The 16,542-nt window shown below is 45.5% G+C and overlaps 1 protein-coding gene across 10 annotated transcripts in view; it reads right to left on the bottom strand.

The window, feature by feature from the left end:
* myo9ab (myosin IXAb) overlaps positions 1 to 16,542 on the bottom strand; it is a 226,858-nt gene that overhangs the window by 29,995 nt on the left and 180,321 nt on the right. For 7 of the 10 annotated variants that reach the window (XM_036950868.1, XM_036950837.1, XM_036950830.1 and 4 more), the window contains 14 exons: positions 15,243 to 15,318; positions 14,953 to 15,090; positions 14,646 to 14,685; positions 13,592 to 13,714; positions 13,097 to 13,177; positions 12,682 to 12,792; positions 11,290 to 11,412; positions 10,930 to 11,079; positions 9,940 to 10,247; positions 5,124 to 6,485; positions 4,718 to 4,814; positions 4,141 to 4,359; positions 2,811 to 2,911; positions 2,327 to 2,448 (listed from right to left, as the gene is read on the bottom strand). In XM_036950868.1, the coding sequence (XP_036806763.1) occupies positions 2,327 to 2,448; positions 2,811 to 2,911; positions 4,141 to 4,359; positions 4,718 to 4,814; positions 5,124 to 6,485; positions 9,940 to 10,247; positions 10,930 to 11,079; positions 11,290 to 11,412; positions 12,682 to 12,792; positions 13,097 to 13,177; positions 13,592 to 13,714; positions 14,646 to 14,685; positions 14,953 to 15,090; positions 15,243 to 15,318 (3,051 nt within the window). The remainder of the gene's footprint in view (positions 1 to 2,326; positions 2,449 to 2,810; positions 2,912 to 4,140; positions 4,360 to 4,717; positions 4,815 to 5,123; positions 6,486 to 9,939; positions 10,248 to 10,929; positions 11,080 to 11,289; positions 11,413 to 12,681; positions 12,793 to 13,096; positions 13,178 to 13,591; positions 13,715 to 14,645; positions 14,686 to 14,952; positions 15,091 to 15,242; positions 15,319 to 16,542) is intronic. The other 3 variants (XM_036950841.1, XM_036950873.1, XM_036950884.1) reach the window with 3 other exon arrangements.

The following is a 16,542-nucleotide window of genomic DNA, read 5'->3' as shown; positions in this document are numbered from 1 at the left end:
ATGAGAAAAAAAATCCAGAAAATCACATTGTAGGATTTTTTATGAATTTATTTGCAAATTATGGTGGAAAATAAGTATTTGGTCACCTACAAACAAGCAAGATTTCTGGCTCTCACAGACCTGTAACTTCTTCTTTAAGAGGCTCCTCTGTCCTCCACTCGTTACCTGTATTAATGGCACCTGTTTGAACTTGTTATCAGTATAAAAGACACCTGTCCACAACTGCAAACAGTCACACTCCAAACTCCACTAGGGCCAAGACCAAAGAGCTGTCAAAAGACACCAGAAACAAAATTGTAGACCTGCACCAGGCTGGGAAGACTGAATCTGCAATAGGTAAGCAGCTTGGTTTGAAGAAATCAACTGTGGGAGCAATTATTAGGAAATGGAAGACATACAAGACCACTGATAATCTCCCTCGATCTGGGGCTCCACGCAAGATCTCACCCCGTGGGATCAAAATGATCACAAGAACGGTGAGCAAAAATCCCAGAACCACATGGGGGGACCTAGTGAATGACCTGCAGAGAGGTGGGACCAAAGTAACAAAGCCTACCATCAGTAACACACTACGCCGCCAGGGACTCAAATCCTGCAGTGCCAGACGTGTCCCCCTGCTTAAGCCAGTACATGTCCAGGCCCGTCTGAAGTTTGCTAGAGAGCATTTGGATGATCCAGAAGAAGATTGGGAGAATGTCATATGGTCAGATGAAACCAAAATATAACTTTTTGGTAAAAACTCAACTCGTCATGTTTGGAGGACAAAGAATGCTGAATTGCATCCAAAGAACACCATAACTACTGTGAGGCATGGGAGTGGAAACATCATGCTTTGGGGCTGTTTTTCTGCAAAGGGACCAGGACGACTGATCCGTGTAAAGGAAAGAATGAATGGGGCCATGTATCGTGAGATTTTGAGTGAAAACCTCCTTCCATCAGCAAGGGCATTGAAGATGAAACCTGGCTGGGTCTTTCAGCATGACAATGATCCCAAACACACCGCCCGGGCAACAAAGGAGTGGCTTTGTAAGAAGCATTTCAAGGTCCTGGAGTGGCCTAGCCAGTCTCCAGATCTCAACCCCATAGAAAACCTTTGGAGGGAGTTGAAAGTCCGTGTTGCCCAGCAACAGCCCCAAAACATCACTGCTCTAGAGGAGATCTGCATGGAGGAATGGGCCAAAATACCAGCAACAGTGTGTGAAGACTTACAGAAAACGTTTGACCTCTGTCATTGCCAACAAAGGGTATATAACAAAGTATTGAGATAAACTTTTGTTATTGACCAAATACTTATTTTCCACCATAATTTGCAAATAAATTCATTAAAAAGTCCTACAATGTGATTTTCTGTATTTTTTTCCCCTCATTTTGTCTGTCATAGATGAAGTGTACCTATGATGAAAATTACAGGCCTCTCATCTTTTTAAGTGGGAGAACTTGCACAATTGGTGGCTGACTAAATACTTTTTTGCCCCACTGTACCTCAATTACCTTGTACCCCTGCAAACTGACTCGGTGCTGATACCCAGTGTATATAGTAGCCAAGTTATTGTTAATCATGGGGCTCCTGAGTGGCACAGCAGACTAAGGCACTGCATCTCAGTGCTAGAGCCGTCACTACAGGCTGTATCATGGGTTAGGGTTTGGCCATCATTGTAAATAATAATTTGTTCTTAAGAGCCCTTCCCAACAAGACAGAGAAACAATAATAACATAAGGAATAAATACAATAACAAATAAAAAAATGTTATTATTTAACCAGGCAAGTCCGTTAATGAAGCATTTCACTGTTAGTCTACACCTGTTGTTTATAAAGCATGTGACTTTTTTTTGTTGGAATGTCACATGTCCAGTGTTATACAATATGTAAGGGATTATCAACGAGGGGCTATTCGTTCTCTGGAAAATGCTGAACAACATGGAAGGTGTTTTCCAGAGAACGTGTTGCCGGTAGAAATGTGTTCAACATCCACTGAAGTAACGTTAGCTAGGAAGTTTACCAGATAGCGTCAGTAGCTGCCATGGTAACCAAACAAAGAGACTCTAGTTTCGATGCAAACCCGATCTGTCCTAGCTGACCTAAAATCAAATTCAACAATGCCAATTATGTTTTCAATTCGACTTTTACTTTCAAAGGCAGCTCAAACATAGAACATGTCAGAATAAACTATAAACATTTGAATTCTACCGTGCAAATATACCATGCGTTGTTGGGGAATAACACACGCTCCAGAATGCCCTTCAAGCCAGCAGAAACAAGTATTCAACAATGCCATGGTATGAACAACTTTATTGTCCATTGCGTGCGCGCACACAGTGTAATTACCTGTCTTGTCGGTGCAGTCTCCCTGTGTGGACTCACTCCTGGTGGTCTGCTGCTTCTCTCTGGACAGCTTCTTCTCTGCATGCTTGGCCTTGCCCCAGAAACGCATCTTCCCTCGCACTCTGCTGCCACAAACAGAGTCAACACAGGCAGATTAGAACAAACCTTTATTCTATTTCGATTGGGCCGACCAGATTCGCCAATGTGTGTGCTGGCTCAGATTTGTCTTTGTATAAGGGTAATAGTCTGTTTAATACAATATGAGCTCCATTTGTGCCTCTGCATAATGATTGTAATATAATAATAATAATAAATGCCATTTAGAAGACACGTATCCACCGTCCTATGTGAATCCATTTTTCGCATGGGTGGTCCCTGGAATCGAACCCACAATCCTTACGTTGCAAGAGCCATGCTCTATCAACTGAGACATTGCGTCTTGCTACTGTAATATGGGCTAGAGAGCAGGAGAAGGTGCTGTAGCTACCTTCCATCCTGACTGGATGTCTTCCCAAGCGCTGCTACCTTGCCCAGGTCCCCTGAAGACATAGTCTTGTGGAACTTCTTATGCTCTTCCTTGTGAGAAGCCTGGGAGAATAGAAAGTTAGGGTGTAGCGAGGTAAGTCTTGATACCAAACATAGTGGAGTGAAATATTTTCAATATTGATTGGGCATCAAAACGCCCAGGCTAGTTTGCCATGTCTTTGAGTCATATGCTGAAAAGGCAGAAGAGACACATTTGAGACATGAAAATGCATTGTCCTATAGAGGGCAGTGCAATCAAACCTGAATCTCAGAACAAAGAAATACATCCACGTTGGATGTCCCTACAGCATCCATCCATCACTCATTCATTCTGCACAAAACAACAGCCAACAGTCCACAAACAATCTAACATGTTTGAATACTGAGACATAGACATGTTTACATATAGAGTACAGACATATTTGACCAGAAAACGACTATTTCAAACTAAAAGAGATATGACTGGGTGAGGGAGGGAGGGTGCTCATGCTCGGAAAGACCTGTTAGGGAGATAATAAAAGGTATTTATGAAATGGTGTCAATGGTAGAAGGTTCCAGCATGCATCACCGATTGCACTTCTGGCTAAGACTAGTTGGACTAACCTGGTCCCAGATCTGTTTGGGATAACCATAGGAGTTAGCAAGACAGCACAAACAGTTCTGGGACCAGGCTAAGAGGAGAGGGACATAGCATTTCTCCTCTTCCAGCAACTAGACGGATGTCACAAGATCAGAGTAGACACAAGACTACTGCCCAAGGGTCAGATCAGCTCCAGGTCAGCTCCTGACTACTGCTCCAGGGTCAGATCAACTTTTAAACCTCCAAAATGAAGGTTAAGGTTAGGGACTAGGTTATCTGATCCTAGATCTGTGGTTGGTTAGGGGTACTGGGTGTTTATGAAGGATGATTATTCTCTTTGGGAGAAAACACAGATCTGAAACCATGACATTACCACTTACAGTTGCAGCCACGCTGTAAAGTTGTTTTAGTTGCGACAAACTATCGCTACAAGAGGCCTGAGCCCGTGTCGGGTTTTTCCCCCCTATCTGAGAAATAAAGGAGCGTCAAGCAACGAGCTGGTAGTACAGAAACATGTCTCTGTCCAGTGGGTAAAAACTAAACGAAGTTGGAGGATGCTAGTTCAATGGGGTTAGTCGTGTTAAAAGAGTACCCTCAGGCTAGTAAGCATGGCCCCCAGAGAGAAAATAAATTGGGTGGGGGTCAGTAGGAGGTAGGGGACAAGAGGGGGGGGGGGGGGGGGGTCGCTTGGACCCCTGCAGGGTCCGTTTACCATTTCAGAGTCACTGTAACAGGCCGGCTCAGTGCCCCCCTTGGGGTGGGTCAGGGGGGGCGGGGGGAGGAGGGGCAGCGTGCGGGACAGGGCGGGGGTGTAGAATGTGTCGACGTCGTCATCGTCCGACTGGCCCGCCCCCTCGGAGTTACAGCGGGTCAGGAAGTCAGAACGGGTCCGAGACATACGGGCTTTCTTTTTGGGGCCGGGCCGGCCCACCTGCTCAACCACACACACCACAACACATCAGTGGTCTGGGTACGTGATGGGAGATAGGGATGTGTGTGTGTGTGTGTGTGTGTGTGTGTGTGTGTGTGTTCTATGTGGTTATCACATAGAGACACACTGACAGTCTGAGTGACACAAATTTACAAGACATGCAACTTATACAAGCACACACTCTCACATACAAGCCACAGCTGCTGGTTCTATTATTTAGTTGAAACAATATATCAGTAGGAACTACACATCAACATAGAGTGCTTTAGTATATTACAACAGAATGAGTAACGAGTTATGTAAGTTACAGTATGTAAGTTCTTAAAACTTTGGGTAGTGTACTTGGGCGCAACCCCACCTCTTTGGTTCTCTGTCCAGCGGTGGCTCTAGAGGCGGAGGCCTCCTGTCTATGCATGGCCAACGACCGCTCCTGGTTCACCAGGTCCTTATCAGACCTACAACACATTCAGGAAACGTTACAACTATTTGTTGACTTTCAAGTGTACGCATTTAGTTACATCTTCAAACTTATTCTTCCTGTGTTTTTGCTGATCAAGACAATGAAAAACAACAGAAATAAGAAATAAATTTCTGTACATTTGGAGAAAAAGCCCTGTGGTGATTTGTTGAAATGAAAGTGTTCATTCGTACACACTGCCAAGTCAAGCTAGTGTAGTGAGAAGAAATTAATTACAAAGCTTTGCTAAGTGATACTTTGACTGAGCAGCATCATTACAGCAACGTTACAGCAAAATGACACTCACTTGGAGAAGGGGAGCTTGCGTCGGGAGCAGAATGTGGTGTTGGTGGGGGGCTTCTCGGTCATACTGACAATGATGGTCTGGGTCGGGCTCTTCTTCTGTGGTGCCTTGGCTGCTGCTTTGGTGGAAACTTCCCTGCTCTCCAAGATACTGTTGGTGGAGACCCAGTTGTCCTGCACCGGCCAGCCTGCCTTCCTCTCCACCTGGCTGGGTAGGACTTCACCGGATGGGGCCTTGGGCTCGGGGACTATCTGGATGTCTACCTTGGAAGGACAAAGGCCATGGGTGGAGGTGGAGGAGGGGACCAAGCTAGACCTGTCTACCCCAGCTAAGTCTCTCCGAGGCTGGGTAACAGTCCTGGGTGGCTGGGCCTTCTCTGATACTTCCAGGCCGGCGATGGGTGTAAGGCGGGAGGCAGTGGTGGTCACACCTGTCTGGAGTGCACTCTCTTGGGCTGTCGCCGCCCACAGCTCCCCCTCCAGAGGGGTCTCCTTCTGCATGCTGATGACCACAACCACGGGCCTTCGTAAGGCGGACTCTCGCCTCTCCTTCACGGGCTTGCCTGGGCTCTCTTGCTTGGGCTCGCGGCTTTGGTCCTCAGAGGGGATATAGAAGGTAGCTTGTGGATCCTCTGCCACTTCCTCCTTGATAGGGGATGGTATCATGGTGGGTAGTTCCTCCATCCTGGGGCTTGGATCATTCTCATTTACCACCTCCGGGTCATTCTGTGGCTGGGGCTGGGACTCTGGAGACCTTGGTCCATTCAAATCCTCTTGGGAAGAGGTCTGGAGCGGCATGGACTGGGTATCATGGCAACCGGGGTAACCAGGCCTTCCCGCCTCCACATCCATGGTGGTGTCGAGCAGCTCAAAGCTCCCGTGGCTAACGGGGAAGCACCGGTGGGGCGAGGAGGGCTGGTGGTCGTCCAGGGGACAGGGGGTGCTGTCCGGACACGGGGGTACAGGGGTCTCCTCCTCTTGCAGAGTCCCTCCTGTGCTGTGGGTCCGCACCTTGAGTAGCTCCAAGCTGAACTGGGCCTGCTCCAGCTCCCTCATGCGCCGGCTCTGTCTCTTGGCCCGCGTCTTGTGGCAGTTGGGCTCCTCTATACTCTGGCTTCTCTCGCTCTCTCCTTCTTCCTCCTCCTTCACTAAACACGCCGACTTAGACTCCTTAGAGTCTTCAGTAGGCCAGACTGTGGAGACATCTTGGATGTCATGATTGTGGTTGATCTCGAGGACCTGTTCGTCCGAGGTGTCAGTATCCAGGCCAATGGTCCTCTCTGGCTTTCTTTCTTCTGTGGTGGGGCTCCTTTGTCCATTGAGCAACTGCTTTTCATGCATACTCTGCTCTTTTAGTTCTGTGAACCTGTAGGAAACAGTCATTGTAAGCAAACACAGTTTAAAGCAATCTTCCTTCCATTCCTTCTCGTATCCGATGTTATTCATCAATGTAGGATCATTTGGACCTGGGAGCAATAGTGTGCAAGCTTTTGTTCCAGCCCCAGCACTAAAACACTTGTGTTTTCTTGAACAAACTATATGAATCAGGTGTTTGAGATCTAGGTTTGAGCAAAATCCAGCCTATGTATCCTTATTGCCCATCTTTCTATACAGGTAACTGCCAAAACAAAGGAAACACCCAGATAAAGTATCTTAATACGGGTTGGGCCACCTCGAGCCACCAGAAGTGCCTTGGTATATATTCTATAGCGTCTGGAACTCTATTGGAGGGATGTGACACCATTCTTCCAGGAGAAATTCTGTAATTTAGTGTTTTGTTGATGGAAAACGCTGCCTCACACACACACACTTTAAATGCCCTATGCTCCTTTGAGATCCCTCTTTCAAAGTCATTGAGTTCTCTAGCCATGGTAGCCAAAATAATGGGCAACTGGGTATTTTTATACATGACCCTATGCAATGTTTCTTCTAAGCTCCCCCGGGACTTGCACCATAGAGAGCATGGTTGCATCACTGCCTGGTAATGCAACCGCAAGGCCTCCAACCGCAAGGCACTACAGAGGGTAGTGGTACATCACCGGTGCCAAGGTACATCACCGGGGCCAAGCTTCCTGCCATCCAGGACCTCTATACCAGGCAGTGTCAAAGGAAGGCCCTAAGAATTGTCAAAGACTCCAGCCACCATAGTCATAGACTGTTCTCTCTGCTACCGCACGGCAAGCAGTCCCGGAGCAACAAGTCTAGATCCAAAAGGCTTCTTAACAGCTTCTAACCCAAGCCATACGTCTCCGGAACAGCTAATAAAAATGACCACCCAGACTATTTGCATAGCGCCCCCCCCCCCCCCCCCCCCCCCCCCTCTCTCCTTTATGCTGCGGCTAGTCTCTGGTTATTATCTATGCATAGTCACTTTAACTCTACCAACATGTGCATATTACCTCAACTACCTCGACTAACGTGCCCACGCACATTGACTCTGTACTGGTACCCCCTGTATATAGCCTCGCTATTGTTATTTTACTGCTGCTCTTTAACTATTTGTCATTTTTATTTCTTACTTATCAACACTTTTTTCTTAAAACTGTATTGTTGGTTAAGGGCTTGTAAGTAAGTATTTCACTGTTGTATTCGGGGCATGTGACACATTTTTTAAATTTGATTTGACTACCGTGCAGAAGAAATATCCCCTGCGCAGAGAAGCACGAGATTGAACTTTACTCAACTTTCTAGAGTCAACATCTGGAGTCCTACGGACAAATCTGAGTTTGGCAGATACCAGGTGAACGCTACCTGCCCCATTGCATAGTGCCAACTGTAATGTTTGGTGGAGGAGGAATAGGGGTCTGGGGCTGTTTTTCATGGTTGGGGCTAGGCTCCTTAGTTCCAGTAAAGGTAAATAATTAATGCTACAGAGTACATTGACATTCTAGATGATTCTGTGCTTCCAACTCGGTAGCAACATTTTGAGGAAGGACCTTTCCTGTTTCACCATGACAGCGCTCTGGTGAACAAATCGAGGTCCACACAGAAATGTTTTGTGGAGATTGGTGTGGAAGAACTTGACTGGCCTGCACAGAGCCCTGACCTCAACCCCATCGAACACCTTTGGGATTAATTGGAACGCCGACTGCATGCCAGACCTAATCTCCAAACATAAGTGCCGACCTCGCTAATGCTCTTGTGGTTGAATGGAAGGAAGTCCCCGCAGCAATGTTCTAACATCTAGTGGAAAGCCTTCCCAGAAGAGGGGAGGCTGTTATCTTCTTATGGCTGAGGGCAGTATTGAGTAGCTTGGATGGTGCCCAGAGGTGCCCAGGGTAAACTAACTGCTACTCAGTCCCAGAAGCTAAGATATGCATATTATTAGTATAATTGGATAGAAAACACTCTGACGTTTCTAAAACGGTTTGAATGATGTCTGTGAGTATAACATAACTCATATGGCAGGCAAAAACCTGAGAAAAAAATCCAAACAGGAAGTGGGAAATCTGAGGCTTGTTGGTTTTCAACTCATTCCCTATTGAATATACAGTGTGATATTGTCATATTGCACTTCATAAGGCTTCCACTAGATGTCAACAGTCTTTAGAACCTTGTTTGATGCTTCTACTGTGAAGGAGGGGGGAATGAGAGGGGAATGAGTCAGTGGTCTGGCAGAGTGCCACAAGCTCAGTCTCGCGCACTCTCACATGAGAGTTCTGAGAGCTCTGTTCCATTGCTTTTCTACAGACAAAGGAATTCTCCGGTTGGAACATTATTGAAGATTTATGTTAAAAACATCCTAAAGATTGATTCTATACTTCGTTTGACATGTTTCTACGGACTGTAACGGAACATTTTGACTTTGTCTGCCCGGGCGTCATGAATTTGGATTGTGTAAGGAGGTATTTGGACATAAATTATGAACTTTATCGAACAAATCAAACATTTATTGTGGAACTGGGATTCCTGGGAGTGCATTCTGATGAAGATCAAAGGTAAGTGAATATTTATAATGCTATTTCTGGCTTCTTTGAGTACATAACATGGCATATATCTGTTTGGCTTGTTTTGGTCTCTGAGCGCTGTACTCAGATTATTGCATGGTGTGCTTTTTCGGTAAAGCTTTTTTGAAATCTGACAGCGGTTGCATTAAGGAGAAGTTTATCTAAAGTTCCATGTATAACACTTGTATTTTCATCAACATTTATTTTGAGTATTTCTGTAAATTGATGTGGCTCTCTGAAAAATCACCAGATGTTTTTGGAACTACTGAACAACGCACCAATGTATACTGAGATTTTTTATATAAATATGAACTTTATCGAACAAAACATACATGTATTGTGTAACATGAAGTCCTATGAGTGTCATCTGATGAAGATTATCAAAGGTTAGTGATTCATTTTATCTCTATTTCTGCTTTTTGTGACTCGTCTCTTTGGCTGGAAAAATGTCTGTGTTTTTCTGTGAATAGCACCTAACATAATCGTATGTGGTGCTTTTGCTGTAAAGCCTATTTGAAATCGGACACTGTGGTGGGATTAACAAGAAGTGTATCTTTAAAATGGTGTAAAATACTTCTATGTTTGAGGAATTCTAATTATGAGATTTCTGTTGTTTGAATTTTGCGCCCTGCACTTTCACAGGCTGTTGTCATATCGATCCCCTTAACAGCCGTAAGAGGTTATAGCAGCAAAGGGAGGGAACAACTCCATATTAATGCCCATGATTTGGAAAGGGATGTTCGACGAGCAGGTGTCCACATACTTTTGGTCATGTAGTGTACATTGTATCCCTCATTTACTCAAGTGTTTCCGTTATTTTTGGCAGTTACCTGTACCTTTCATAAAATAGAAAAGTTTGTCACTCCTCATTACCTTAGGCGTGCCAGGTAGCCCCTACCCGCTGCCTGTAGCAGTGTCGCTGCACTGTGTGTCCTACAATTGTGGGCTCTCTCTCTGTAGGCCCGCCAGGCTGTCTGCACCGTAATGGCCGCTAGAACCCTGCGCCGGCTGATGTTTCTCCAGCTCCTCTGTATTATCAGGGCAGAGTCCTGCCACTGCAGGAACAGCCTGCGCTCCCTGTAGCCCTTCCATGCTGCCTGCAGGCACACTGCTGCCTCCTCCTGGACGGCTGGGTCCACTGCCGCCTCCGACTGTCTGAGCAGGCAGCCCCGCCACCACCTCTATGGAAAGGAGAGAATTAAGAAATATGAATGAACAAAAATGAATTAATTGACTGGGGTGATATCGTTGCATTAAGTTAGAATGAATTGCATGTGAGCTTTTGGAGCAGTGCGGAGAATCATTTCGAGGTAAGAAATACGTATTCAGTTAGTTTTTTGTTCAATCTGACAATGATTAGGGCAGCAGACTGAGTCTCTTCTTGTTGCCAAGTATCTCTTCCATAAACAAGATGGCTTCCAGAAAAGCCCCGCGTTTCTCATTTATTTATGCAATTTCCCCCTCCTTCTTATAGACGGAGCATGAAGAAAAGTACAGAGATTCACAGGACTGAGTCATTACACAACTACAAAAATATGTTCTACTTCATCTCCAGAGTTACGCAATAACCTAAACTGGTTACGATCAATTTTATACATCTGTGGGTCATGTAGAATGGAACTACTATAAATCGGCTAAAAAAGTTAGTGTTAAACTTGCTGTGCGGGGAAGTTGTGTACACATGCTTTATTTAGTCTGTTATGCCAGTACAGTGACGGGATCGTGTTCATTCAGGAAGGGACTACCTAGACCTGTCCAATAAGAAATGCTAATTTTGTGTTCTGCTGATTTTTTTTTTGCTATGGCGTGCCCTAATGAACACAACCCTGGACTTGGTGCGGTGCCCTGACTTCGTCATCTCACCTGGATGACATCAGCGGCCTGTCTCATCCTGATGAAGTGTTTCCTCTCCAGCCGGGCTCGGAAGCGGCGCTGCAGCGTGACGATGCACCGCAGCACCTCCGTGTGGAGCAGGGCCTGCAGCCGCTGCCGCTCTGCCTCCCGCAAGAACACCTGCAGTACAGAGAGAGACCCGGGAGGGGCGTCCGTGACTATATACACCCACAAATGACCAGACCCACCCACAGCCAGGGAAATTCAATAGGAACAGAACGGCTGCAACGCGAGCGTGTATCAAAGTGAGAGAAAGATGGCGAAAGAGAGAGAGAAAGAAAAAGAGAGACAAATAAAGAAGAAAAAAAGGGACATCCCCAGAGTGCGTACCATTGTGTTGCCCACTTGATACCCAGCAGGTGCTAGGTGAACCTGACGAAAGAACTCCCGGATGCCAGACTTGGTTGGTCTAGTTCTGTCTGGTAAGAGCACACGGAAGTGACGCACAAAGTCCTGCACAGACGAGACGAAAGACAACGTTAAAGACAGCATGTCAATAGTGACCTCCGAGGGATAAAAGTTACAAGCTGTTAATAAGACTGACTACATTACAAGTGTGCGGATGTGACATCACTACGTCTACGTGCAGCTCATTGAGACTCTACTGTTGAGACTCTGCAGTTTTCACATTTAAGTCCTTTTGCAGATACTATTACCTAGAGCTAAAGGCAGCCAGTGCATTCAACTAAGGCAGGTAATACACAGTATTGTGTATCTGGTGTGCGCATTATGATCTTCCTGTCTGGGTTGGCGGCCCCCCTTGGGTTGTGCCGTGGCGGAGATATTTGTGGGCTATACTCGGCCTTGGTAAGTTGGTGGTTGAAGATATCCCTCTAGTGGTGTGGGGGCTGTGCTTTGGCAAAGTGGGTGGGGTTATATCCTTCCTGTTTGGCCCTGTCCGGGTGTATCATCGGATGGGGCCACAGTGTCTCCTGACCCCTCCTGTCTCAGCCTCCAGTATTTATGCTGCAGTAGTTTGTGTCGAGGGGCTAGGGTCAGTTTGTTATATATGGAGTACTTCTCCTGTCTTATCCGGTGTTCTGTGTGAATTTAAGTATGCTCTCTCTAATTCTCTCTTTCTCCCGGAGGACCTGAGCCCTAGGACCATGCCTCAGGACTACCTGGCATGATGACTCCTTGCTGTCCCCAGTCCACCTGGCCGTGCTGCTGCTCCAGTTTCAACTGTTCTGCCTGCGGCTATGGAATCCTGACCTGTTCACCGGACGTGCTACCTGTCCCAGACCTGCTGTTTTCAACTAGAGACAGCAGGATTGGTAGAGATACTCTTAATGATCAGCTATGAAAAGCCAACTGACATTTACTCCTGAGGTGCTGACTTGCTGCACCCTCGACAACTACTGTGATTATTATTATTTGACCATGCTGGTCATTTATGAACATTTGAACATCTTGGCCATGTTCTGTTATAATCTCCACCCGGCACAGCCAGAAGAGGACTGGCCACCACTCATAGCCTGGTTCCTCTCTAGGTTTCTTCCTAGGTTTTGGCCTTTTTAGGGAGTTTTTCCTAGCCACCGTGCTTCTACACCTGCATTGCTTGCTGTTTGGGGTTTTAGGCTGGGTTTCTGTACAGCACTTTGAGGTATCAGCTGAAGTACGAAGGGCTATATAAATACATTTGATTGGATTTTGATTTGATTTGTTCTGCTAATTCTGTGCCCCATGACAGTGCTGTATCCTTATTGGTTGGCGAGGGCTTACCTGGAAGGTGTATTTGATGGAGTATCCTGATTGGCGGATGCGGACGGTCTCCAGCATACCTGTGTACCTCAGCTGCCTGAGCACCAGGGCATCGTTGAAACGCAGTGGGAGCTGAGAGAGAGAGAGAGCGAGCAGCGAGATAGCAGAGAGAGAGAAATATCCAGAGAGAGAAGGAAGGAGACAGAAATAAAGGCACAAAAGAAGAAAGGGAGAGAGGTACAATAGAGAAAGAGAGAGATTTAGATCACACAATAACAGTAACATATTGTATAATTGGCTATAACGGGCTATGCAATTACCAGACATTGGTTTGTTCAGTGGTTTTAATGTTCGCTGGAGCTTGTCAGTAGTTACAGTAGTTACATTAGCATCTAACCAAACTGAAGTAGCTGTAACTACAGTAGCTTGAACACACCTTCTCTGCATTGGAGCGGATACACTTGACAAAGTAGGGCTCCGAATGACCCAGGGTCTCCATCAGCTTGTTCAGGGAGGCCTTCACACAGCAAGAGACAATTGGCATTAGCTTATTAGCACAATAATCATTAGCATCCCATCATATTGACATCTCGTAATGAACATCTCATAATACATTGCATAAACCTGGCATTATAAAAGCTAATGTTATCTATTACAGTCAATTCCTGTCCAATTCAACCTCTTGCCCCGACACTTGATGCAGATCTGAAATCATTTCTGTGACATTTTTGTGAAATGTAAATGTTAAGTAAATGTTTCATTTATATAAATATTTCTTGACATCTGTCCAATTCTTTAAGTACTACACAAAGTGCCTCGGGAATATGTAGAAGCTGAGTGTTGGAATTTGGAATTGGGCATTGGTTTTAAGGGCTGAAATTCTGAACGACAGAGTCTGTCACGAGAGGGCGAGACGGAAATTGAGTCTTACCTGGAACTGGGCGCTGATGCTGGGCGGTTTCTTCTTCTTGTGCAGGTGGAGGAGGGACTTGGTGATGCGGTCGTGGAGGGTCACACTGCTCAGGTACCTCAGAGACTTCACGTCCAGCAGGTGCTGCACAGAGAGAGGAACCGCCATAAGAACACGGTCAGATGAGTATTACATTTGTTACTGTTTTTGTTTTGATAAAATGGAGGAGAGGTTAAAAAAATCAAAAATAAAAGTTGCAGTACATAGTGCCCTGTTCTATTGAGCGTGCAATGATGTCGGAGAAAATAAATCTGCGTTTGTTGCTTGAGGTAACGTCTTTGTTGTTGTAATATCGCAAACGGATTTCAGCTTTCAGCTCTGTCATTTCACTGCAGTGCTGTAATCAAGGGCTATTTTTCTTGCCCATGTACCCCCGCTCAGGCAAACCGACAACCCCCCCCATCATATCATTTCTTGTCTTATCATCAGGTGAATGATAATGGAAAGGAGAAATAGGATCGTCAACATTTTAAAAAATGAATCGATTTGGTAGATCTTTTTTTTCTCCATTTTTATGACCTTCCCACATAATTGAAGGAAGAAACTCAAACATAGCCTATTAGCTAGAAACTCAAACATAGCCTATTAGCTAGAAACTCAAACATAGCCTATTAGCTAGAAACTTTCCGCTAATAAGAACTATTTAGCTTGTTAAACAAAGGATAGTCATGTGTTGGCCAGAATAATACTGCGTCTGCAAGCCTATGTTAGATACCTCAGTGAGTGTAATTAGCTCCAATGAGTGTAATTTGCTCAATATTAGGAATTGAGAAATAACGTTGTCATTATAAATAAAACATTTGTTTATTCTGTTGTTGCTAGTGATATTTGTCCAATCCCCCCCCCCATGTAATTTAAATATATATATATTTGCAGACCCCAGGTTGAATACCCCAGCTGTTACCCATTAATTCACTATTGGCCTTTCATATGTATATCATATGTTGAAGCCATAGAGAAATTCTCACTTGTACATTCACGGTGGAAAATGACCACATCTTTGTAAGGTCCTTACCTTTGGTAGGCAGGGCTTGGACTTATAGTTTTTGTTCCGCCTGTGGGAGAGAGATAGGTTGTCAGATATATTACAGAATGAACATACAGCATAAACACACATTGACCATGGATTGACCACTGCCTGACCACGGTTGCTGACCGTGGTGCGAGCTGCATGATGAATGTCAGACGGATCATGTTCACATGAGGATGCCCCTGCGCTCTCCCCAGAATAATCACATAATAACACATATTGAGCGTGGGATTGAACACCGGCTGATCAACGTTTGAGTGTGTGCGTGGTCCGACTTTGTAGTCATACTCACATGAGGATGCCCTGCGCTCTCTCCAGGAGCTTGCTGCTAGTGGAGTTGACGAAGACGCCGTCATCGAACTCCGAGCCTGAGGAAGACAGACGACCCTGTATGGAGCTACGCCCGTTACAGCCCACACCATAACCATCCCTTCAGGAAAGAGAGAGAGAGAGAGAGAGAGAGAGACACAGAGAGAGAGAAATTGCTAATTGCTGTAGCATATACTGAACAATCACACACTGAAAGCAGAACAGCTCATTGCTCTGAGTGTCCATAAAACAGTGTGACAGCCAGGTTCATACCTGGCGGATTTCTCGTTCAGTGTGTTGGTGCCATGGATGTCTGACAAGGGGGTCCGGGGATTCTTTCTAGCGATACCTGTACGAGACCGTGATGTAAGGGAGGAGGGAGAGCGAGAAAGAGAGAGAGTGTGAGGATGTGTCAATTTTATAAACCTTTAAGGAGGGACATGTGGTCTCATCACCAAAAAAACATGCATACAATGAACGTCTGTCTAGTCAGTCTGTATCATTGGTTAATGTATTGCTTAATTCACATTGGGCCATTATCAGGCAAGATGCATGCGTGTGTGATTAAAAGGCACCGCACTGCCAGACCCTCATTTTCTAAACAGTGATCAGCCACCGCCACCCCCCCCCCAAAGGCCAAAGGCTGATGAGGACAGATATGAGCGCTCCCTCCCTCCCGTCTCAACTCTCATAATGGACTGATTTCCCAGCAGGTATCTCCCTGCCATGCTTTAAAAAGGCCAGATAATGGGGAATGAGAGAGATATCCCCACGGGCCTGAGGCGTAATTGTATTTAACATTGAACATTTGAGACAAGCTGCATGGTTTGGAGGCTTGGAAGCTCACTGAATTCTTTAACTGTCCATTGTCCTGTACACTGGAAACATTTCCCTCAGGGGTGATCCATTTAAGAGACTGAGGCTGTTGCGCATTGGATTCAGTTTGATTTGTGTGTCCATCATGAAAGTGCTATGACATATGGAACACACACACACACACACACACACACACACACGCGACAGGGTCCAGGCTATTGTCAGTCCGTCTCTGAACCGGCAGCGAAGCCCCTGAGGACGGAGGAAAATGGAACAACAGAGGAAGGAGGAAACAGTAACTCACAGTGCTTATTAAACACACTGCCATGAGGTCTATTTCCGTGCGTATGTGTGGGAGTGGTCATGCATGACAAACAGCCTCATTACGATCACTATTACAGGGCAAATAGCACAACAGGGCCTTATGAAGTAAGAGGATCCAAGTCTGATTTCCAATGAGTTATTAGTAATAGCAATGCAATTTCTTGTCGAGGCCAAAAATTGTTGCAGACCTGTTTATTATTACTAGTGATGCACAGATATTACATTTTTGGCCGATACCGATATCCAATATTTTCCTTGCCAAAATACCCAATATCGATAACCAATATTTAAAATGTTAGCAGCCTTTTAAGTTTGAAGTTAAATAGTTAACACACACATACATGGACACAGCGGTCTAAGGCACTGCATCTCAGAGCAAGAGGCGTCACTACAGTCCCTGTTTTGAATCCAGGCTGTATCACATCCGGCCGTG

Source organism: Oncorhynchus mykiss, chromosome 2 (assembly GCF_013265735.2).
Source record: "Oncorhynchus mykiss isolate Arlee chromosome 2, USDA_OmykA_1.1, whole genome shotgun sequence".
In the NCBI taxonomy this organism is placed as follows: Eukaryota; Metazoa; Chordata; class Actinopteri; order Salmoniformes; family Salmonidae; genus Oncorhynchus; species Oncorhynchus mykiss.
The sequence above is the reverse complement of the archived record's forward strand: the minus strand, read 5'-3'. Positions and strand labels throughout refer to the sequence as shown.